General features: G+C 41.7%; 1 protein-coding gene across 7 annotated transcripts in view; it reads right to left on the reverse strand.

The window, feature by feature from the left end:
* The window catches only part of Hecw1 (HECT, C2 and WW domain containing E3 ubiquitin protein ligase 1), a 306170-nt gene that overhangs the window by 171555 nt on the left and 108567 nt on the right, over nucleotides 1-26048 (reverse strand). For all 7 annotated transcript variants that reach the window (XM_069998137.1, XM_069998173.1, XM_069998127.1 and 4 more), the window contains one exon: nucleotides 2070-2394. In XM_069998137.1, the coding sequence (XP_069854238.1) occupies nucleotides 2070-2394 (325 nt within the window). The remainder of the gene's footprint in view (nucleotides 1-2069; nucleotides 2395-26048) is intronic.

The following is a 26048-nucleotide window of genomic DNA, read 5'->3' on the forward strand; positions in this document are numbered from 1 at the left end:
AATTACTCTACAAATGAGGGCAACGAAATGTCACTTTGTAGTGACCATGATGCTAATGCTGTTATCCCATTACTGGTCCGTATGGTCCTGGCTGAGGACAGCACTGGTAACTTGGTGGCAGTGTCTTGAGTAAACCCACACTTCACTCTCTACATTCGGATATCCTCATTCTCTTCTGGCAGGAGGAAGTCATTGTTGCTGGGAGAGCTTCAGAGCTCACTCAGTGCTGAATACCTTGTGCAGACACGTCAATGGCCCACTGCTGTGGAATGGAGCTGACACTGACCCAGAACCCAGCACATTTCATGAGCAGTATGAGCTCTGTTGCCAGAGGAAGCAGCGGTATGACCATGGAATCCATGGGATTGGCTTCTCTTCATTTGGCAATGACAGATTAGATGGAATCACTGTTCCTACATTTCTAGGTCTAGACCTACCACTCTAGCTTGGGCACGGTGCTGTGCCTCTTCAACAGAAGGTACTAAGGACTCTATCAAGGATGAACTTTTGAGACTCACAGATCATTTGGATTGGGAAATGATTTCATGCCATTGAAAGTGCTGGCATTAAAGAATTTCGCAGTTATCTATGTGTAGCTACTAAGGGAATCACAAACTGTCAGATTGAGATTCCCACACATAGAGTTGTGGTTGCATTTGGCTCAGTCAAAATGTCACGTTCACACCAGATCTGGTTCATTCACAGGCCTTCCATCCTCAAGATCACTGACAACTCTTTCCTCTTCACACCACTTTCTTCTCTTGTCCTCTGTGCTGTGTGTTTCCACTTGTCCGACCCCCTTACCACCTCCTCTGTCATCTTTATAAAGGGTACTCTGCCCCTCTTCCCCCCTTTCACAGACAGGGATGTTCTAATATTCCCATTCATGGATGAACTTTCATACACCCAGGGTCCAACACCTCCAATCTATACTCCTGGCCTGCAACTTTGGTTGAGCTTCAGACCTAGCCACTTCTTCAGGGAGCATAAAAGTCCCTCAGCTGTCATATTCACACTGTAAGTTCTGCACTGAGTGCACTTCTTCTTCCCCAAGCATGTTGGTCCAGCTCTCCCTCCATTGAAGAAAGGACCTCCTCACCCACCAGCTGTGTGAAGGTACCCCAGGATACCTTAAAGATGGGTATGTTTGTGTGTGTGAATGCTCCAGCTTCCTCAGACCATATCCTCCTATCATTGCCTCAGGAATAGCAGAGATTACAAGCCTTTGCCACCAGTAGGGCCTTCTTCATTTTAAGTGAGGTAAGCCAAGCGAAAGGAGACAAAAGGCAGAAGTGGCACTGTGGCTCAAGTGGTAGAACACTAGCCTTGAGCATAAAGAGGCTCAGGGACAGCACCCATGCCCTGGCTTCAAGCCCCAACACTGGCAAAACAAAGAGAGAGAGAGAGAGAGAGAGAGAGAGAGAGAGAGAGAGAGAGAGAGAGAGAGAGAGAGAGAGAGAGAGAGAGAGAGAGAGAGAGAGAGAGAGAGAGAGAGAGAGAGAAAAGATTCATGTTTTCTCACATTTGAGGAAGCTAGATCTAAAATACACCAAGGTATGATCAATTATACACAACTCTAGGCATTCACACACAGTGAGATCAAAGGAGGAAAATCTTCAGGGAGGAACACAAAGGCACAATGCCTATGTGCATCTGATCATACAAAATAATATTTATCGACATGAGCTCCAGGAAATGGAAACAAGAGGGTTTTTTTTTTCTTTGTTGCTGGTTTTCTTTTTTCTGTTTTGTTAGTTTATGCCTTTGGAAGGGAGGAGGAGCAGAAATGGAGGGACAAAGAGTGGACAGATGCAGCAGTCACTAGATACTCTGTTGAAAATGAACTATGCAACTTGTGGGTGGGAAAAGCTGGAGGAGAGCGAGGGAAGAGGTGACACTGTACTCTTTGCCTGACTTAGGTAACTGTGGCCTCCCTGTATGTCACCTTTATAATAACGATGTGAAGCTCCTTAATCATTAAAACTATGAAAATGTAGGTAGCTTATGTGTGAAGGATCGGGCTGGACACCAAGCCACAGGCCCGAGGCCGGGCTAGGAGGGCCACTCACCGATGAGGTACATGCCGATCCAGTCCCCCGCGTCCACCTCCTCCTTGATGTCCCAGTGGATCACCAGGTCCTGCGAGTGCCCGATGGAGTAGTAGGAGCTGCTGACCATGAGCGTGGAGCGGCTGTCGGAGGTGACCAGGTCGGTGTCGCTGGTGGAGCGGGGCAGGGCCAGGCCCTCGTGCGGGCCGCTCCGGAGGTCCACGTTGTGGAACTGGTCCGGGTTGTAGCTGTAGCGGAGCGGCTCCTTGCACCGGCGCCGGCTCTGCGAGTTGCGCGATGGAGACGCCATGGCGGCCAGGCCTAGAAACCTGTTCTGGTACAGATTCTGTGGGGACAGAGAGGTGGGTCAGGGTGAGGGCGAGCCAGCTCCGTGAGTGGGGGGGGGGGGGCGAGGAGCTGGCCTCCTGGAAGACGCGGAGCCGCCCACAGCATCGTCCTGGGGACGCAGGCCTTAGCTGGGGGCCACACAGGGACGAGCTGGGGGGGCAGGAATGAGCCCCCCAGGACGCCTGGGGTCTCTGCCTCACTCACCCACACTCACTAGCCTTCCCTCCTTCCCTCCCTCCCTCCCTCCCTTCCTCCCTCCTTCCCTCCCTCTCTTCCTCCCTTCCTTCCTTCCTTCCTTCCTTCCTCCCTTCCTTCCTTCCTTCCTTCCTTCCTTCCTTCCTTCCTTCCTTCCTTCCTCCCTTCCTTCCTTCCTTCCTTCCTTCCCTCCCTCCTTCCTTCCTTTTCTCTTTCTTTCTCTCCTTCTTTCTTCTTTCTTTCTCTTATTTCTCTCTCTTCCTCTCCCCCTCCCTTCTCCCCTTTCCCCTCCCACTCTGTCTCTCTCCTCTCCCCTCTCTCTCTCTCTCTCTCTCTCTCTCTCTCTCTCTCTCTCTCTCTCTCTCTCTCTCTCTGTCTCGTTTGTTCTGGTCTCAGGTCTTGAACTCAGGGCCTGGGCACTATCCTTGAGCTTTTTTTGCTCAAGGCTAGTGCTCTACCACTTTGAGCCACCGCACCATTTCCCACTTTTTTGGTAATTAGAGATAAGAGTCTCACAGACTTTCCTGTCTGCACTAGCTTTGAACCTTGGTCTTCAGATCTCAGCCTCCTGCATAGTTAGGATTACAGGCGGGAGCCACCAGTGCCTGGCTAGCTGATACTGGTAGAATGGCCCTGAATACACAACTGCCCCCAAACAAAAGCTGTACTTTTGTAGTTCTCTGACATCAATTCAGTTGGATGCAGTTTATCCCTGTTTAGGATAACTGATAATGAATCTCGTTCAGTGGTGCTGAGTGCTTGGACATGTAAGCCCTTACATGCATGCTGGTATTAGCAGTGGGCCCTGCGGGTTGCTCATCCAGCACCCCTGGGTTGCTCCTCTACTTGCTGCCCTTTCCATCTATGGAATGTCCTCAGGCCCTCTGAAATTTCTATTAAGAATTTCAGACATCCTAGTAATCTTTTTCAAATACCACAATTTCCAATAAAATCCAATCTCAAAGAACTGTCTCCCTCAGAGAAAATGTTATTATAGAAAACATTGAAGTTGATGGAAACAAAATACATGTTCTTTTTTTCTATTTCTTTTTTTTTAATGTCTCCAACATTGAGCTCTTAAAATGAGCAGAGTCAATGTGGTGAAAATAAATGGTTTGTGGGTACAGATAACTTAGGGAAATGGAAGCAAAAGCATCCTTTTGGTATATGAGGAAGAGGATTCAAACGCAGCAACTCCTTAGAACAACTAATTCACAGTCCAACAAAATGAATACCAAGATGCTGGGATTTGAGGTGCATGTAGTTGGCAGTGGCTAAGGAGAGGGTGGGGGGTTAGATAAATGAAGAGAGGAAGGGGGAGAATGCTGTCATGAGATTCAATACATATCCTATGAAACTAAGAAAATGGAAGGGAGGGGTTGGGGTGGGAGGGAAGGGGGAGAATGATTAAAGGGATGATATAACTCAAAATATATTGTACACATAAACAGTTTGAATGATAACCCTTTTGTACAACTACTTAAAGATAATAAAGAATGTATACATCTGAGACCAACAAAAGTGATTTTGACTTCATCAGCAAAGAATACTAAAATTAGGGTTTAAATGTACACTTGGGGGGGGAAATCCTGGCTATAAAATCATATATTGTTCCATCATCTATAACATTTTTTGTTCTTAAGAAGAGCCAGTGAAGGCCTACCAAAATGTTAAGTCATGCTCTTCAGATTGTGGGGACTGTAGCTTATTATAGATATCAATCAAATGGAAGTTATTGACTTCTTGTTTACCAGCCATGAGAACCAGATTTCAGTACCAGCCTACATTTCCAATTATAGAAGTCTATTTGGCAGTAATTTAGGCCTGTACTTTTTCCATCTTCAAAGACCAGGACACTTATAAAAAGTCCATTAGCCTGATAAAGCAGAATGCTAGAATTCTGAGTTTGGTTCTTCAAAGCCAGGTGGCAGGCTATTTGTGTCTCTCCTTAGAAAAGTCCTCTGGCCCTTCTGATGATACCTATAGAATTATGATAGATGGAGAAGCCAGGTTCCAGAAAGCCATCTCGTCACTCCACTGGGGCATGATGCTATTAGAAATTATCCTTGTCACTGTCAGGAAGACAGGCTGAGCATCTAAGCCCAAGGATGCCCAAACCACCCACTCACCTACCTCAAGGCACCCAGGCTATTCTGAGCTACTCAGAGAAGGTCTCTGGAAACTGATGATTCTCCAGGGGCTCTGTCCAAAGAGCTTTGTAAAACCTCCCAAATGGAAAGCCTGCTCTTGGAGAAAGAATTCTCCAGTTTATATACACTCTGAGTGGACTAATCACACATTATAGTATTATGTTGACTGAAAACTATTTAGAACTAAATGCAATAGTTAAGTTTATAATTATGAGCTAGAGCAAACCATAATCAAAGTTGGTATCACACCTACCAGCTTCCCATCTGTGTATCCAATTAATCTCTATGGGTTTTCACATGTGAAGAAGCTATTGTTAGAATTTAATGAGTTTGTGCAAACTGACTTATTAATATAGTATGATATCAATAAATGAAATCTACTACTAGGAAGGAGGCCAATCTACTTTAGGAAGGAAGGCCGACCTAAATGTATGGTGTGGGGAGCTAGCCATTAGTCAAGTGACCTTCATATCACCCAGGTCCTTCTCCCTCTCCGCACAGGCCCTACAAGTTGCTCCTATTCATGGCCCTGCAGGTTTCTGAGTAGAGTTAAAACTGCAGGTACAGCTGGGCCCTGATGGATCATGCCTGTAATCCTAGATATTCAGGAGGCTGAGATCTAAGGGTTACAGTTTGAAGCCAGCCTAAGCGGGAAAGCCAGAGAGACTCTTATTTCCTATTAACTACTAAAAGCCAGAAGTAAAGCTGTGGCTCAAGTAGTAGAGTGTTAGCCTTGAGCAAAACAAAACTCACGGCTAATGCTCAGGCTCTGAGTTCAAACTCTAGGATTGGCACCAAAACAAAACAAGCTCAAAACAAACTGCAGGTGTAACTTATAAAGGTGTCCCACAAACCAACACTCAGGGAAAGGACTTCCTTTACCTGTAAGGTTTATGACTGAGCAGGCTATTTTTGCATTAGTGTTGAACAAGCTGAAAGACTTTTATCCATGTGCTTTCAATCAGGGCTCAAAAAGATTATAGTGTTTTCTCTCTCATTGAAGTTAGCAATTCTGCTGTTGGATTTTCTTTTTATCAGCATTCCCTAAAATATCAGGCAGTTCTCTTGTAACTGTCAAACTATATGAGAGATCACTGTTTATAAGACCAGAACAAAGGCATCCATGGGAATGCTACTGGAAAGAGGGCATTTGTCTATCATTACTGAATTGGAGTGAATGACACTCACCTGGAATAATGGCCACTGCTTGAGCCATGCCATCAAATAACTCAAATGTCTTTCATTATCCTTTACCTTTGGTGATAGGTATGATAATTGTGGTAAGAGCTCTATTTAGAAACATTTTATAAGTTTTCAACCATTGGTTATGATCAGAGGCCTCCAGTTTGGGGCCTATTGGAAGCACAGATTTTTTTATTGTCCCTCAAGAAAGCAGACCCAATGAAAATAACCTAAACACTTTGTGGGGAGGTCAACTTCTTAAGGAGAAAAATTTCCTGGGCTGGATTTTTCCTTTTTTCTAACAGAGTCTGAATAGAAACAAAAACTACCATTTTTTGTCTACTTCCTTTGCTTTCCAACCTAACCACATCATTGTGGAAATGTTTTGAATTTAGGGAAGTGTTTTTGAACCATTGTTTTCTCATTTCTGGGACAGGCTTTGTGTATTTAATGTGGTGCATGATCTTGTATGCAGTATACATATTATCAAAATCAGAACCTTCTGTAAAAAGATGGGGTCCTAAAAGTAGAAAAACTATCACTTCTGGGGGGAGGGAGCATATTATCATGTATGGGGTAAGTTTCAGTGGTATTGGTGCTTGAACTTAGAGCTTTTGTACTTGGTAGTCAGCCACTCTACTGCTTTAGCCATGCCTTTAGCTCTTCTCGCCGTAGTTAGTTTTGAGATAGTTTCAGTCTTTTGCCAGGGCTTGCCTAGACTGCAATCCTCTTGTTTATGCTCCCTATATAAATAGCTGGGATGATATGTATACACCACTATGCCCTGCTACTGGTTGGTTGAAACGGGATCCTGTGAACTTTTTGTCCGAACTATCCTTAAACTATGGTCTGCTTGATTTATGAATAGCTAGAATTATAGGCATGAGCCTCCACCAGCACACAGCTAGATTTGTGTGTGTGTGTGTGTGTGTGTGTGTGTGTGTGTGTGTGTGTGTGAGTGTGTGAGTGTGTGTTTTGTTTTGGAAAGGCTACAGGGAGACACAAATTGCTACTCTATCATTGTCAGCTCCTATCTGACAAAGACATTAACACTTTTCCTGAGGAATGTTGTGAGTACCATTTCACACAGGAAAAGATGGGGGAAGAGGGAGAGAGAGAGAATACTTCTTTAAAAATTACCTCTACACTAAGAAATAAAAAATCATAAGACAGAAACACAGGCCCCGAAGGAAAGTTTATTAGAGTATACAAGATGCAATTATAAAACCTGCTATTATTTAGTTGTAAAAAAGCAGAAAATTTTTGAGTCCAAGAATAGATTTAATTTTGCTGAAGTCGATGCCTAGAGCTGTTCTTTTATCTTGTGCTCAGCTCCGGTTATGGCACCTGGAGGGAAGGGGGACTGAAAATCAAAATGTGTCTCTTTCTGCAAAGTATTTGAGAAAGTTTACAGCAAAAGAAATAAAGAAAACAGAAAAGTACAGACTGGATGGAAATAAGAAAATATGGAGAAGGGGGTAGTTATGCCATGCAGGAGATTTGCATATTATCTCATTTAAAACACAATTCCCAAGTTGGTAGGAAACCCAGTTTAGAACAGTTAAAAAAAACCTACCGTCATATTCTTGGAGCAAAGAAATAGGGATTTGAGCCTCTGTGTGTGTGTGTGTGTGTGTGTGTGTGTGTGTGTGTGTGTGTGTGTGTGTGTGTGTGTGTGTGTAAGAGAGAGAGTGAGAGAGAGAGAGAGAGACAAAGAGAGAGAGAGACAAAGAGACAAAGAGACAGAGAGATTGGGTCTCACTTTTATTTGGACTAGCCTGTTTGGACCTCAGCTCCCTCTTTATGCTTCCTGAAAAAGCTGGAAATACAGTCACATGCCAACACCCAGCAGTTGGTTGACACAGGGTAGGGAGAGGAGGAGCTTCTAAACCTTTTTGTCTAGGTTGACCTCAAACACCATTCTCTCAATTTCTACCATTGGAATAATTAGGATTATAGGCATGAGGCACTGGTACTTGACTCTTTCTGTATTTATTTATTTATTTTAGTTTATATGCTGAGACTTGTGCTTGAACTCAGGGCCTCAAGCTCTCCTTTGGCTTTTCCATTCAAGGCTGGCACTCTACTGTTTAAACCACACTTCTACTTCCAGTTGTTTGGCTGTGGGGGGGGGGGCAGAGGGGAGAAAGACAGAAAGAGAGTGTCCAGGGGCCTGAATTCAGGCCCTAGATGCTGTCTCTGAGCTTTTTTGCTCAAGATTAACACTATACGACTTGAGCCACAGCTTCACTTCCGGCTCCCCCTTCCCTTCCATTCCTTGGTGGTTAATTGTAGAAAGGAGTCTTACTGACTTTCCTAGCTGGGCTTGCTTTGAACTATGATCCTCAGATCTCAGCCTCCTGAGTAACTAGGATTACAAACATGAGCCACCAGCACTAAGGTATTTCCAAATTCTTAATAAAAGTTTTCACCTTAGACTTTGTGCAGAAGCACCATGTGATGTGGTGCATAATATCTTATAAATTACAAATATAGTAACAGATTCCTCATAAAAATCTTTGACCAAAACAGGGGTCATGTGGATCAAACCACTTACTAAGACATGAATCGTATTGTTTCCCTGTGGCCTTCAGGTTAAGGCTGAGAGTGTAGCTTGATCCTTTGATTAAGCTACCCTTGATCCTTTCTGAACTGTTGTCAACTCAGTGATTCCCATTTCCCATGTTCCTGTCTGGCTTGGGTTCAGATACAAGTAGAGCCTGGCCCTGACATGTTCTGTTTGAAACTGTTTTCCTTGTTAACTTCTTTCCTTTTCCTTCCTTCCTTTCCTTTTTGGAAGTCCTGGGTTTGAACTCCAGTCCTCATGCTTGCTAGGCCGGTGTTTTTAGTAACGAGCTACCCCTCTAGCTCTGCTTGACTGCTGGTTATTTTTTAGAGAAGTCGCACTTCCTTCCTGGATGCACATCTGGACTACATTTACCTTTGTTAAGATTCTTACCCTGGCTTAGGACAACAGACTCAATCCACTGTATCCACCTTTCCATTCGGGTGAGGTCTCATAAACTTTTCTGCCTCAATTGGCCTTGAGACTTGATCCTCCTAATCTCAGCCTCCCAGGTAGCTAAGCATAAGCCACTAGCACCTGGTTCCTTGTTAATTTATTTTCTGGTCAGTGCCTTTCTCCTAGAAGACCAGTACCATGCAAGCTGAGTCCTTGCCTTCCCTTCTTTAAGTTTGCATTTCCAGTTTTCTGGAAAGAATGAAATGATGTTTGGTGACTATTCTGCTGAATGAAGAATGAATGCACAGATACATAAATGAACATAGATGTGGGTGGTGCATGGGCTGGGTGCAATTGTCTTCTGTGTTTCACAACCATAACTCGATGCTCTACTTCCTGAATCCAGGATGACTCTAAATGCTTATTTTGTCCTCATCCCAGGTTCAGTGCCTGAACTCGCCAAGCTCCTCTTTTCTGAAGTTCATTGCTATGGCTCAAGTGAGATGCCCTCTTTCCCAGGAGCAGTATGGGAATGGAGATTGTTTAGCCTGGATGGTGCAGAACAGCTTTACCGAAAGCAACCACTGGTCCTGACAAGCTAAAAGCAGAAACCTCCCACCCAACCCAATGGCCTGTCCGTCTTAACAGAAGCACAAGAAAAAAAATTATGTCACCCACACATTTCCTCTGAGTCACCACTGCTAAGGAAAACAACTTGTCAGGCTATAAAGAAAAGACTCTACCTCCAGGGAAATGGGTCTGTCATCTGTCATTCAGGAATGGAATTCAGTGGACAAGACGGAATACCATTCTAGTGCCCTTCTTCAACTCATTTGCTGAAATTTGAGTTGTCTAGTCCATTTTATGTTGGGACTAAGGCGGAGTACTTTGTCTGGGAAATGGTTTATTTGGATTACAAATAGCACAGAGGGGTACATCCTGGAAAGGGCTCCGTTTAGCTGTGTCCTAACATAGAGAAATGGAGCAGAAGACAGCAAGCATAATGGCCGGTCTTGCTTTATAACAACCTGATCTCTTGTAAACAAATTCATTCCTGCAAGATCCAACCCAAGCCATAAGACCAGCATGGACCCACAGGGACTAGAGACCAGAGCCTCTCCTCTTAAAGGTACCACAACCTCAACACTGCCACACTGAGTGCTAGGCTTTTAGCACGCAATCCTTTGGAGACAAGCTACATTCAAGCTATAGCATGCATGTATATACTTTTCTTTGTGGAAACTGCTGTGTATGAGAAAGGTTGGGGTCCAGAGGTAGATGTGGGGGGACTGTGAGCAGACTTTGGCTCCCTGTTAGATATTGGAGCTTTTCTTAGGAGAAAAGTGGGAAGTGGCTGCCATACCATCATCTCTGTCTTTCTCTTCAGCATTCAGACATCTGTTTCTAACACTTGGGCTTCAAATTGTGTTTTCAATCTCCAAGCCATGTGTTGAAAAAGCTTTCTTTTGTGCTGGTCATTGTGTGTGGGGAAAAAAATCACAGAATTATATAAAGTAAATTGTGTGGGCTCCTTTTCTTTGAAAAAGAAATTTTTTAAAAAAATCCCACACATCTCTGGCTAACCAGGAACAGAACATTAAGTTGAAGATTTTAGTAAGTTAATCAAGCCAAGCCAGAGAATATCCACATAGGCAGCCATGATTTTTTAAAGCAAGGGGGACAGCGAGATACATGATTTTAGGAACACATAAAGCCTTATCACTGATGAAGACATCCACTCTTAAGTCTCAGGGTGGCTCTGGGCCTGCTGACTATGGCAGCAGGAAAGTCTTTGTTCCTTGTGGCTCTACTGCAATGCTCATACACACAGGAAATGAGCAGGAGTCCTGCTGGCCTTGCTGGGTCAGTGCGTACTTTCCTCTGTTTGGGTCCTGTCTGAGAGTTCTTGGTGCTGCTCAGCCTGCGTGGAAGTTCCAGTGGTAAAGTTGTTGCAATCCAAGTGGTTTGTACAAATTGAGCCGTGGACAGGGGGCTGTGGATGTAGAAGGGAGAGGAAGGCGGGAGGCAAGAGGCTCAGGGATAGTGCCCAAGCCCTGAGTTGAAGCTCTAGGAAAGGCACACACACACGTACAAAGTAGAACTATCTTTAGTGATCAAGGATAAAATGAGATAGTTGAAAAGACAAGGAAGAAAAGTGAATCCATCAGCTTTCTGTCAAGATCTTAACATTGATAGAAGAGAGAAATATTAGAGCAAAGGTCAACAATTGCCTTTGAAGTGAGCCATAAACCAACAGGCAAGTTGATGCAGTCAGAGTTCTAGATTGAAAATTCCCACAGTCTCAAGAAAAATGGTGGTCAAAATAAGCCAGGCAGGCAACCTGGGTGGATGCTGTATTACTTTAGTATCAATTATTCATGGGACTTGAAAAAGGAAGGAATGTTTTCTACTTTGGAAACAAAACAAAATGGGATTTGTTCTTTATTCCTAACAGTAGTGGAGAAGCTCACTGAGATTTTGATGAACACTGCTTGGGAATGTCCAAACCTCTCCATTCAAAGTTCTTCATGCCCAAGAACAATAAAGGAACCCTTTATTCATGGCTTTAAATGGCAAGGCATCAACTCTTTGGCTTGCTGTGGAGCATGGAAGAATTGCTTTAACATACTTAACAGGAAGTGCCTTCTTAATACTTTTCATGCTGTTAGGATTTGGATCTGAAATGTAGCCTGAAGATCATATGGTAAAGATTTGACTGCATTCCTGGGAGGTAGTGGCCATTCTGGAAGTGAGGCTGAGCTGGAGGAAGTGGGGCTTATGGGCTTTGACAGTGGTTAGTGAGACCCCCCTCGCCCACCTTCCATTTCCAGACACCATGAGGTGAATAGCTGTGGTCTACCACCCATGGACACGTGTTTTGTTCTCATAATGGTCAGAAAACAATGGAACCAAGTGACAATGGACTGAAACCTCTGAATCTGTGGGCCAAATTAACCTTTCCTCACTGAAGCTGTTTTTCTCACAGCAACACACACACACACACACACACACACACACACACATACACACACACACACACACACACACACACACACACACACACACACACACACACACACACACACACACACACACACACACACACACACACACACACACCCCGACTTGGGAATACTAAAGAAAAGGAACAAATGAATTCATGTGGTTTAGAACCTTAGAACTCATGAACAAAACTATAACCCACTGTGGGATTTTCTTTTCTTTGCTTTTCTTTTGGTAGGCTGTAGGGCTTGAACTTAGGGTCTGGGTACTGTCCCTGAACTCTTTTGCTCAAGACCAATGCTCTACCAGTTTGAGCCCTAGCACCACATCCTGGGATTTTTTTGGGGGGGGGCCTCCGGTCATGGGGCCTGAACTCTGGGCCTGGGTGCTGTCCCTCAGCTCTTCAGCTCAAGGCTAGTGCTCTACCACTTGAGCCACAGAGCCACTTCTGGTTTTTTTCTTTTTGCTTATGTGGTACTGAGGAATTGAACCCAGGGCCTCATGCATGCAAGGCAAGCGCTCTACCACTGAGCCACCTTCCCAGCCCTGGAATTTTTTTTTAAGACTGTATATATTTTTAAATTTTTTTTTGGGTCCGGTCATGGGGCCTGAACTCTGGGCCTGGGCACTGTCCCTCAGCTCTTCAGCTCAAGGCTAGCGCTCTACCACTTGAGCCACAGCACCACTTCTGGCTTTTTTTCTTTTTTGCTTATGTGGTGCTGAGGAATCGAACCCAGGGCCTCATGCATGCAAGGCAAGCGCTCTACCACTGAGCCACCTTCCCAGCCCTGGGATTTTTTTTAAGACAGTATTTTCCATTTTTAAGACTTGAAAAAGGAATGATTTTATGTAGTCCATCTCTTTTGCTTACATGCCTGCCAGCACCCCATGAGCTTGTCTGTTATACTAAACATGAACCCGCAATGAAGTGACAAGCCACAGTACTTCTCCCCCTAACCCAATGGCCAGTTCAGGGGATCCTTGCTTAATTGCACAGTATAGGTTTGCATTAAATTTAAGGAGAATATAGTTTAATTGATACTGTCTTCTTGACTTTCCGTTGTAATCACCAGAAGGTAAACTGGATGATTAGAATCTCCCTATGACATTCCCTCTCTCCCACACTCTCCCCTCCCCCCCCCCATAGCTTGATGCCCTCAATGATACAGAAATGTATTCAAGGGCACATGCTGCCATTCAATGAGCTGTAAGACAAGCCAGAAACGCACGTCTCTATGATCTGAATATTTTAGAATTATTACGATAATACCTCCAATTTTCCATTTGATCTAGCATGCAGAAAACAGTAGCGATGAATGTTTTGAGTCCCTTCAGAGACCTGTGTGCATGTGCAGAGTGGGAGATCTACAGCTATTATTCTCCTCTATGGGAGGCAGTGGCTACAGACTTTCTAGCGCCAGGAGGTACCTGACTGCTGTTCACACAGTTCATTAGGCTTTCACGCAAAACTCCTGGAGACAGTGACATGAGACAGATAAAAGAGAAGATGAAAATAAGGCTGTTCAAGAAGCATTCGTTCTGAGGAACCAAGGGCCACAGGTCAATGCTAATGAGTCTTAACAGCCTGCATATTCCTCACACTGGCTTTGTGTTTGGGACATGGCAATCTCTTTCCCACTAGTCAGAAGACAAGGCACTACTTGGTGTGGGTGTATGGCCAAAAGCAGGCCTTTTATTGCTGCTTGATTAATATTTGTTTATTAGTGTTACTTGAAAGTAGCTAGAGCCACATGTGAGGATGGCTTTAAATAGCTACATGTTAGCTCAAGTCATTCTTAGGGAGTTTTAACACTCAGTTGCCAAAGTAAGCTTATTAGAAGAAAACATAAATGCAAGGAGGATGTGGGGTGAATCTTCAGGACAGGGAGAATGGTATGCCCCTATCCATAAAACAAAGGGCACAGGGGGGGCGGTGGGAGGATGGGAAGGGATGGGAAGGGAAAACAAAGGAGGATGCTACAATGCTTGATAAGAAATGTACTCATTATCTTGCCTATGTAATTGTAACCCCTCTGTACAGTATTTTCACAATAAAAAAAGCAAAATAAATAAATAAAATAAAATGTTCCTTTGAAAGAAACAAAACAAAAACAAAAAACAAAGAGCACAAGCACTAAGTCTTGGTTCCAGTCAAAATCCTGAAAAGCATAATCCCAAGTGCTGTAGCCCCAAATGGAGAAATCCTCAAAGATCAAGATCCTTAATACCCTCCAAAGCACAGTCCTATCTGGGTGTGTGTTGCATGTGTGTAGGACCAGCTACCTGTGAGGCTCAGACAGAGGATTGCTTGAGCCCAGGAGTTAGGGGCCAGCCTGGACACCCCTCACTGGCCCTATCCCTCTCCTTCTCCCTGTTCTCTCTCTCCCCCTACTCTCTCTTTTTCTGGCAGTACTAGAATTTAAGTTCATGGCCTTGCACTTGCTAGAGAGATACTCTATAACTTAACTCATGACCCCAGACCGTTTCTGTTTTAATTGATTTTCTGGTTTAGTTTTGTGTTGTGTTTTTTTTTTTTTTTTTGTCTCAAGCCGGCCTTTGACTCCAATCTTCCTGCAGATATATATGCCCAGGCCTGGCTTGTTGATTGTAATTGGCCCTTCCTTTTGTGCCTGGTCTCTACTTCTTGAATAGCTTGTAATTAGAGGTGTGTGCCATTAAGTCTTCATTTCGTTAAAACAAATACAACCAACAATATATGTTCCAAATATTAAAATACAGAAAGATGAAAACTTTTGAATGTTGAAATCCTGAGAGCCCAAATCCCATTTTGCGGGAGGGGGAAACCATAGGAAATGCGGTGGTTTAGGTTTTAGATACATAGACAAGATGATGGATAGTGAAAAACTAGGATTAGTATGTTTCAGGTTCTTCTCTGGGTTCTATGTAAGATAATTGCATTATGTTTGGCAAAGGAAATATCTAGAAATCTGGCGAAGCATTATTTTGTGGGTGTCTGTGAGGAGGTTTCCAGAGGAGATTGGCTTGTGGGTTTGGGTGGGCCAGGCAGAGATCTGCTCTCATTGCGGGTGGGCGCCTTCCAATGAGTGTCCTCTCTTAGAGGAGGGAGAATGTTCTTCTCCTGCCTTGGAAGTCAGAATCCCAGGCTTATTGGCCTTTGTATCCCAGGTTTTATGCAAGGGTCATTGCCCTGCTCCTCCATGAGCCCCAAGATCTCACCTTGAGATATTTCAATAACTACACATCAAATGCCTTGAAGGGTCAGCCCTGGGCAAGCTCTAAAAACTTCAGAGAGCATCCTAAATGGAGCAGTTCATTTCTCACTGGATTCACCAGCCTTACTTTTCCCCATCAGCACCCATGTGGCTTCATTTCATAATCTGCAATACTTGAAAGTGGACAGAAACCTGAACCGAGCCAAATGACAGTGTCATATTAAAAATTCAAACTTTCTCCCTGAATGTGTGGTAATTGAGTCATCTCAGATTCAGAGTCACAGGAGAACATTTATTAATTATAAATTAACAAAGCATTATTCATTAAGTATTAATAAACAGTTATTTATTGTTTTAAATTAATAATTAATTTATTAGAATGCACATGAGCCACACAAAAGATAAAAATTCAAGTAAGAGCCAGATGTTTGATGCTTAAGTAACTCATTCTTAGGGAGAGAAAATGAGGGAGCTTTAAGCCACTGCAGAGGGGCAATCAATTTTGAGGGGAAATAGATAGACACGAAGAATAGACCATAGGATGGGACAAAGTACTACCAGGCACTGGCATGGGTTTAAGTTTTTCAGTCTCTTCACTGGTAAATGGGACATTATCATAATTGTGTTTCTTCTAGGAACCTTTCTTTAGTCAGAGAAAGAACTTCAGAGAAAGCCCTTTCTTGTGCTTTGGGTGAAAAAGGAAAGTGAATGATGACAAAGAGGTAGATCAAGATGATAAAGAGGATCTGGGAAGGTGGCTCCGTGGTAGAGTGCTTGCCTTGCATGCATGAGGCCCTAGGTTCGATTACTCAGCACCACAGAAGCAGAAAAAGCTGGAAGTGGTGCTGTGGCTCAAATGGTAGTGTGCTAGCCTTGAGTTAAAGAGCTGACAGTGCCCACGCCCAGAGTTCAGGCCCCACGACTGGCAAAAAATGAAATAAAATAAAATAAAAAGATGATAAAGAGATAAGAGGTTAGGGATTGCTAGGGACCTTCAGACCAGTTTTAGTTTCTCCAGACTGACCTGGTGAAATGCTATACTTTAGCATGTCAATTTTGAAGTCCAACATGTGAGTAAATCTGCAGTAGATGAGAACAAAGAGGATTTGTCTTTAAGCTTGAACAGCACCACAGGCCATGATTTAGATTCTTCCCTATGAATGAACATTACCTAATGCACTAAAATAACATTGCTTCTTATTGTAAAATGCAAAATCGTACAACCACACCAGAGATTCTTCTGACCAAGCACCCTCAGGTATAAATGCAAAACTTGAGGATGGAACATAGGGAGCTTGCAGAGTCTCGAAGCATGATTTGAAATGAATGTTAAGATTTTGCCTCATACTCTCATATGAGCTGGGCTGACCACAAAGTTCTCAGAACCCTATGGGAATTCTAATTGGCTAGAGGAAAATAAAACTGGGAAGAGCACAGCATAGTGAATGAAGATGAAGATAGGCAGGGCTAAATGAAGTAAAGTTTGCTCGAAATGCTATCCCAGGCTTTGACATGACCTGACTTCTCAAGGGCTCTAGTTTACAAACAAATCACATTTTATTAACATGACGCATTTCTCATAATTGAAACTGTGGGACCATCTCTCTCACGTCCTCAGAAAAACATAATGCTTCCTGACCACCCTCTACCTTCTGCTTATTCAAAATATATTTACAAAAATGAAACATATTCAGAGGGTTCATTCTTCCAGAGCCCATAGCTAGCTGGAAAGAAGATGTCCTTACATACAACATGAACCCCATGTTCTCATGGACATGAATCTCTGAGTTCTAACAGAGCTGAAAGGTGGGAGAGACCATAGACAAGACGTGGAGATGACAAACTGTACTGGGGAAAAATGATGGCTCTGGAGAAAGTGGGGGCAGGAATGGAAGTCAGGAAGGAGGAGGAATGGAAATATAAAATAAGGTGCTCAGGAAGGCCTCCTGGAGCTGATGCAGAAGGAGGAGAGGAAGTGGCAGTCGGGATATCAGAGGAAATAGCATGGAGAGCAAAGGGACGAGGCCAAACAGAAGGTGACCGAGTGGGAAATCCCTGAGCAGCGGGGGAGGCAAAAGAAGACCTCATCACATAGGCCTTATAGACGGCTGAGCCCACAATGTGCATGTTCCAGAGGGGGCCTGAAAAGACTAATGAGTGCATACGGACAGGACTGAGAAATAATTGAACACACTAGATGTAGAGACGGAATGAGTCAGAGATTATGCCACCAGATTTGTCCTGCAAGAGGAAGGAAGGAATTGCTTTTTTTTTTTTTTTTTTTTTTTGGTCGCTCCTGGGGCTTGAACTCTGGGCTTGGGCGCTGTCCCTGCGCTCTTCAGCTCAAGGCGAGCGCTCTACCGCTTGAGCCACAGTGCCACTTCCAGTTTTCTAGTGGTTTGTTGGAGAGTTTATTGCAGCATTATTTACTATAGCTAAGATATGGAACCAACCCAGATGCCCCTCAGTAGATGAATGCATCAAGAAAATGTGGTATATATACACAATGGATTCTATGCCTCCAGCAGAAAGAATGACATTGCCCCATTTGTTAGGAAATGGAAAGGCGTGTAAAAAATGTTATTAAGTGAAGTAAGCCAGGCCCAAAGAAACATAGGTCCCATGGTTTCCCTTATTTGCAATAACTAGTATATGTCTGAGTCAAGAAGAAAAGGTCAGATAAGGTGATGTTAGGGAAATGAACCCTAAGATATGTATTCAAATGTTTTTTTTCTCTCATGCGATTGTTTTAACACATTTATAATATTATTTCTCTGTTGCTTTGTATGTCCCTCCCCCACAGTATAACCCCTGCTTTCACTGTATTTGATGTTGGTATAATTTGTGGAGGTGAAGGGAAAAACAAATTGTTTAAATAGGGATACAGGTGGACCCATTGCAACAATGAGATGTACAAGTTGTCATGTCGAAAACAAACTTTACAACTTTGGTGCGGGGGAGAAGGGGGCGGCACAGGGAGGATTGGGTGGGGGGGCCGAGGGGAGGGTGGGAATGGATGGGAAGGGGAAACAAAGGAGGAGGCTACAATGCTTGATAAGAAATGTACTGATTATCTTGCCCATCTAATTGTAACCCCTCTGTACAGTATTTTCACAATTAAAAAAAATAAAATAAAAATAAAAAATAAAACAAAACAAAACAAAAAGAAAGAGTCTCACGGAGCTTCCTGCCCAGGCTGGCTTTGAACTGTGATCCTCAGATCTCAGCCTCCTGAGTAGCTAGGATTACAGGCATGAGCCACCAGAGCCCAGCTAGGAATTGCTCTTAAGTGAGCGTGGTGGAGGAGGAGAGTGCAGACAAGGATGCCAGCTTGGACATTTGCATTTGAAGCACTGATTCCACAAACATCTCTAGAACTCAAGAAATTGTGGAGTTTTCACTTCCATGGCTTGAGGGAAATGTCTGACCTGAGTATATAAATGCAGAAAAAAATCAGTTTCTAAATATTATTTGAAAGTGGATGAGACCTCCAGGAAGAGGGTGTAGATGGAGAAGAAGAGAGACCAAAGTGAGCCCTACAAGAGCCAACATTAAAGGTATGGAGAAATCAGAAAGAGAAAGAGCTGGAGAGAAAACAGCCAGAAAGTGATGAACAACACAGCAGGAAGATATGTCTTTTTGGAAGCAGAATGATAATATTTCGTGGAAGTCGCTGCCAACCATGCCAATTGTGGGAAGGTGAGAATTCAAATGGATTTACAGGTCACTGGTTACTTTAACAAGAGCAGATGTATAGAAGGAGTTGAGGGAGAATGCTTGATAAGAAAGGGCAGAAAATGGGAGCCAACCAGATGTCCCCTGGAGGAAGTTCTGGTATGAAGAAGAGAAAGAAAATGGGGGTGGGGAGGGGAGAGATGACAAGAGCACTGAGAGGATCTGAGACAGGGCACTGCTGTTTGCTCAGGAGGAGGGTCTAATACAGAAAGGGGCCACTTCCCAGAAGCCATCTCCATGGCAGAGGGTAGCGCCTACCACTCAAGTGGGTACAGAGGGAGGATCAGCCATCCACCTGTAATAAAAGGTAGGAAGATTGCACAATGGTTGCAAGTGGATATTGGAGTGGGAGGCTGCTTTTTCCTGGTCCTTACAATTGTCTTGGCCAAGTGTGGAGCAAAGCCATCCACCTTCCACCTAACAATGAGGCTGGGAAGGAGATGGATTCATCATCACATTGGTCTACCTCTCACTTACTATATGTGGAGAACTAAGAGATCCAGCACTGAAGAAGTGGGGGGCGGAGGATAAAAGAAACTCAAGCAATCTGAAGACCCAAGAGAAAGCCTGAATCAAGCTCTGACTGATGACAGATAGCTCAATGCTGATTTTTTAAAAAAATTATCTTTAAGTAGTTGTACAAAGAAGTTCCCATTCTACAAAACAGTATATGAGAACAAAGTGACAACATTGTCACCCATCTCTCTTAACCCATCCCTTCTCTCACTTTTGTTTTCTTTAATTGAGATTAGGTGATTACATAAATTTCACATATTTCACAGTATTGTGGAATAGTGATAGTTAGAGTCACAAACACATTTTAATTTTCACAAGGCAAATTGTCATTCTCATGGTCTATACAGTTTGTGAATTCTATGAGCTTTGACTTACAAGTTATTTTTTTCCGCCTCAGGTGATGTTTACATTTCTTTCCTTTTGCTTTAGTGTGGGCTGTTCCCACTTATTCTGGTTTCCCTCTGTTGGGTGCATAGATCTACCATATATATTGTCCAGAACATGGAGTCATTTAGCAATGATATGACAAATTGGGTGGCTGTCTTTTGTTTCTTGAATCCTGTTTGCCATATCTTCTTGTATTTTGGCTTTATCGTCCACATATCAGGGAGACCATGTGCTGTTTGTCTCTTTGATCAATGCTGATTTTCTATGTACAAATAAAACTTGGCAATGTGGGCTAAAAGATCTGCTCTCTATGAGCTAAGAAGGACTCTGGTGTGTGCTGCTCAATGCAGTCAATTTCAGCTTAGGAAAAACAAAACTGAGAGAATAGGGATGGAGAGTAAAAGTGTGTACCATATGGAGAAATTGTTCTTAAGGAAATAGCAAAGTGGAGAGAACTTTGTGCAGAGTACACAACCATCAGCTTCAGTTTGAGTTCTGTTTTCTTTTCTCATATTTTTATTATCTTTAAGTAGTTGTACCAAGGAGTTGCCATTCAACAAAGGAATCTGTGAACACAATGCATCTTGATTGATGTCAACCCCTTTCAATATTCTCACCCATCCTTCCAACCTTGAATTCTGTTTTCAAACAGAATATGTCAGTGGACATTGGACACTGTCTTTGATTGAAGACATTTAGCTATGCAAAAAAAAAAGTGAGCCGGTGCCAGTGGCTCATGCTTATAATCCTAGCTACTCAGGAGGCTGAGATCTAAGGATTATGGTCCAAAGCCAGCCAGGGCAGGAAAGTCTGTGAGATTCTTATCTTCAATAAACAACAACAAAATGGAAGTGGCGCTATGGCTCAAGTGGTAGAGTGCTTGCCTTGAGCTGAAGAGCTGAGGGACAGCACCGAGGCCCAGAGTTCGAGTCCCATGACTGATGAAAGAAAGAAAGAAAGAAAGAAAGAAAGAAAGAAAGAAAGAAAGAAAGAAAGAAAGAAAGAAAGAAAGAGACAAAGAGAGAGAGACAAAGAGAGAGAGAGAAGGAAAGGAAACGAAAGAAAGAAAGAAAGAAAGAAAGAAAGAAAGAAAGAAAGAAAGAAAGAAAGAAAGAAAGAGTATTAGCAACCATTTATAAGAAGATGGGTGGGATTGGGACCCATGGGGGAGAATAATAGAAAGGGTGACATTGATCAACAGGTATTGTACTAGTGGTACCCCTTTATACAATTACTTAAAGATAATGAAAAGAAGAAAGGAAATAAATTATTTATAATAGCATAAAGATAATGGAATAATGTGTAACATATGAGAGAAAAGAGTTGCTTATCACAACTTTCAAAAGTTTTCATCTTGGGAGCTGGGGAGGTGGGAAGGGAAGGAATGGTAGGGGAAAAACAAAGGAGGGAGTAACGATGCTTGATAGGAAATGTACTCATTACCTTACAGTAACCCCTCTGTACAGTATCTTTACAATAAAAATATATATTAAAAATTAGTAAAACAAAAAAGTAATCATCTTGTGAATGTTTACCTACAAGTTCTTTCAAATAGTACCTTGTAACTAATACTCTTTTTTTTAACAAAAATTGAATCTTTATTTAAATTCTATAAAATTACTGAGACAAATTTATTTTTAAAAAAATCAATGACTAACTAGTAACAGAACTCCTGGAAATCTCTAGTCACTTTCTGGGAGTGAATTCTCGGGGGAGCCTCACACACAGGAAGTTTATGAGTCTTGACATGGAAATCAATGTTGCTGGCCTTTTGATGACTCTAAAGAACAAGCTAGCTTGGAGGTCAGTCTGCTGGATTGATCTGAAACAAATTGTCCCTTGTATGGTTTTCATACAATGCGATTTCTCACTGTTGCTGGCAAGTCTCTTACAGATGAGAAAATAAGTTATACAGGGTCACTGCTTTCCACTGGGTATCTGTCAAAAGAATACATCTGAGCCCTTCAATCAGTTATACAAGCATGCCTGTCTTCTCCCGGAACCTGTATTGGAAGGCGCCCCTGTATTAGATCTCAATTAATGAAACTGTTGTAATAACGAAAATCTAGTAAAGAAATTCAATAAGAGCTGACACCATAAAATACCAGAAACCACCAAAGGGAAATGGCCTGTGGATCAATTAGCAGGATATTAGCAAATACCCCATAAAGCACTTGACTGAATGAAATGACAGCCACTGTCCAGTAGTGAACTATGACTGAATTTGGTGGAGGAATATTTTGTGTGTGTGTGTGTGTGCGCGCACACACGCACACACCAGTCCTAGGGCATAAACTCAAAGCCTGAGTGCTGTCACTTAGCTTGTTTGCTCAAAGCTGGCACTCTACCAGTTGAGCCACAGCTCCATTTCTGGCTTTTTGGTAGTTAGTCAGAATTAAGAGTCACAGGGACTTTCCTGCCCAGGCTGGCTTTGAACTATATTTCTCAGATCTCAGCTACTTGAGTAGATAGTATTATAGAGTGAGCCACCACCACCCGGTTTCAATGATATTTTCCAAAATAGCATTTTAAGTAATCGTTGTAATGGATTTTTAGAAGATATTTCTAATTTTTCAGCCTTGCAAATATCAGGTAAATATCTTTCCTGAGTAGAGTTTTGTTAATTCACTAAGGATGCTGTTAAGTCAGTAATTCTACTTATACTGTCCAGCTGCTCACCAAAGCGTATGTTTAAAATTCATTTATATCCAGGTGCCAGTGGCTCATGCCTGTGATCCTAGCTACTCAGGAGGCTGAGATCTGAGGCTCATGGTGTGAAGCCCGCCCAGGCAGAACAGTCACCATGAGACTCTTATCTCCAATTAACCACTCAAATGGCATTGTGGCTCAAGTGGTGGAGCACTAGCCTTGAGCACAAAGAGGCTCAGAGACAGCGCCCAGGCCATGAGTTCCAAAACACCATTAATAACTTCTCTTTCAGAGTGCCTGCCCTGCACTGAGTTTTAAATGTTAACATTTTTTACATTTGATAGGCAAATGGAATGGTATTTACATTAATGTTTTGTTTCCTAATGTAAAGAAATAATCTCCATTTCTGTGTCTCACATCTGTCATGTGGCTTGCCCAGTAGCAGAAAAATAATTGAAGAGATGTCTCACATCTTTTCTATTCCCATACAAGTGTTTTACTACTCTTTGGTACTATCATGAAAGCATATTTTATAACTTCTCATATAGTAAAGGCCCCTACCCTTTTCGGAGTGGTGATTTTTCAGTATTTCCTTATCATTTTCTTTTGTTTATTAAAAAAAACTTCTAGAAAGTGGAACATTTATCTTGTTAAGTATCTGAACTTCTTTTCATTGTTATCCTTATGTTATTTTATGATTAAAAGATTTGAATCCTTCAACTCAAGATAACATATATATCCATATTTTCTTTTGATTTTTTATGAGTTTATATTCAAATGTATCAAAGGCTAAGATGTGGCTACAGAAATATCTCTTGTACAATATAAGAAGGCATAAATAGTCAAGTTATCATTACTATTTACAAAATTAATATCTAGATCAACTTCTATTGCACTTATATAGTTCCACTAATGTTTTGTTGTATTGGCTGCCTCATCTTGTTTGAATTAATTTTTTAACATTAAATTGATTTTGCATACCTTTCTTCTCCAAGTTTCTAGGTTTATATTGTTCCATTGAGTTTTATTGCAACATACTTACATGAAATTATATTTATATAAGTCTATCTCCTTAAAACCTTTGGATTTATACTTAATTTATATATTCATTTATGAAGGACTGACATTTTATTATGCTTCTATCCAGCCACATGATGAGTCTCAATTTATTCCAATGTTTTGTATCTCTTAGAGAAAATTTATGATTTTCTTTGGAGTTTCTGTCTACTTCTTTTAAAAATTATCTCAGGTACTCTACATATGATCGATATTTCTTTCTTTTGTATTTTTTAAACTAGATACAATTGGTTTAGATTAAATCTAAAAGCAAGAATGATAGATTGTTGTGATAATGTGATAATGATAGAGTTTGTGATCATTTTGAGGATTCTAATATGTTCCATTATGAAAGTTGGCAGTCTCTAGTTTGCTTATTTTGCAATGTATTTTTAGATTTGGATACTCTGGTTATGCAGCCTTCAGAAAAATAAAGGTCTTAATAAAAATAACTTAGCAATCAGTTTATTGAATATGTCCTATCTTTACCTATCTCTGATAACTGTCAGTGAATTAGGCATTATGACCTAAAAATATGCCTCTATTAATTTGTTGAGTTAATCCTCATGGCCTAGTAGTATATTGTGAGTTCCTGTAGATGTTATATTGATGGTCACAGTGTTAATATTCCATTCCATGGCCAAATGGTCAGTATTTTTAAGTGCGTGTATTATTCGATTTTTTAAATATATTACTTATATCTTTTTTTCTATGTCAAACAATGGTTTAAACATTTCAACAAAAACACATAGCTACCCATTTTCCCCTTTTCCAAAAGGTTTTGCCTATTTTAAGTCTACATTATTAGGCACATAGATATTCACAGCCCTTTGTCACTTTAGATTATATTTCATCAACATAAAATTAGGGTATTTATCTACTAAGAACTTTTAAAATAAAATAGACTTAGTAAAAAAACTGATTTTTTTTGTGTGTGCTAGTCCTGGGACTTGCACTCAAGGCTGGGGCACTCTCCCTTACCTTTGCTAACATTCTGCCATTTGTGACATAGCTTCATTTCTGTCTTTTTGGTGGTTCACAGAAGATAAGAGTCTCATGGATTTTCCTGCCCTGGGCTGGCTTCAAACCACTCTCATTAGATCTCAGCTCCTGAGTAGCTAGGATAATAGATGTGAGCCCCTGGTGCCCAAGGGCTTTTCCTTTAATGACAAGATTTCATTCTTAATTATCTTGTTTTATATCAATCTCTTTAAGATAGAATTAATAGCATTAGAATTAACCATCTTAGATTAATTTTGTGAGAATTTTTATTGTTGGGAGATATTTATTTATATATATTTGTATGAAGATACACACACACACACACACACACACACACACACACACACACACACACACACACATCTGCTCTGTCTTCAGGTCCCAGTAAAAACGCCTGAGATAGTTGGAAATTCCTGAGTGAAAGGAGGGTCTTCCATTATTCATAAGTAATTCTGTATTCTTACAGAAGTAAGTCTTACAGAATACAACTTATATGAATTGACTTGCAGAGAAGTAATCTATTGGTCTGAAAAGAAAATATATGTGTGCTGGCCCCAAGCACTTCCAAGTGCTTACACTTTTATGGTAAACCTGAAGAAACATGGAAATGAATTTACTGTACTAAGTCACAGATTAATTATTTTCATATGTTATGGAATAAAAAGCAGATTGTAGATACATTCATTTCTTGACAATAGTAATTATTTTCTACAGAAGACAGATGCTCTTCAGTAAAAATGCAAGCATAAATTAGAGATTTATGAGGAAGGATTTAGAGGTTTATGGATAAAGAAAATATGGTGTATATATACACAGTGAAATATTATTCAGCCTTAAAAATTCTGTCCTTTGCAATAACCTGGACAAACTTAGAGGACTTTATGCCAAGGGCAAGTGAACAAAAGTAGGCACAGAAAAGGAATTTTGTATGATCTTGCTTACATGCTGTGTGTGAAAAAATAGAAATCATGGAAGTTGATAGAACAGTGGTTACTCAAGGCTAGAGGAGAAGAGCAGGGGAGATGTTGCCAAAGGGTTCAAAATTTTGGTTAGACAAGGTGACCAACCATTGCAGAATAGCAAAGATCTGTCTCATGAAGTTGCAATTACAGTTAAAAATAATATACTGTTTCCAAAATTGGTAAAACAGTAGATTTTCAATGTATATGAAGTGATGGGTATGTGAATAAGCTAGGTTTAATCATTCCATTGGAAGATAATTATATATCCAAACATCACATTTATCCTGTAATATATACAACTCTTATATATCAATTAAAAATTTCAAATAAAGCTGTACGTAGGTGGCTCATGTTAGTAATCCTAGCTGCTGAGGAGGATGAAATGAGGAGGATTGAGACATTCTAGTTAGAAAAGTCTGGAAGACTTCGTCTCCAATAAACTAGAAAAATGCTGGATTGGAGTGGCTCAATTGATGGAGCACCAGCTGTGAACAAGAAAGCTGAGGGAGAGCTCAAGGCCCTGAGTACTGGCACACACAAACATTTTTTTTACTGGTCCCTGGTGCTTGAAGTCTGGGCCTGGGCTCTGTCCCTGAGCCTCTTTTTACCCAAGGTGAGTGCTCTACCACTTGAGCCACAGCATCACTTCTGGCCTTTTC

Source organism: Dipodomys merriami, unplaced genomic scaffold, assembly GCF_024711535.1.
Source record: "Dipodomys merriami isolate MVZ:Mamm:240054 unplaced genomic scaffold, mDipMer1.0.p SCAF_104, whole genome shotgun sequence".
Lineage (NCBI taxonomy): Eukaryota > Metazoa > Chordata > Mammalia > Rodentia > Heteromyidae > Dipodomys > Dipodomys merriami.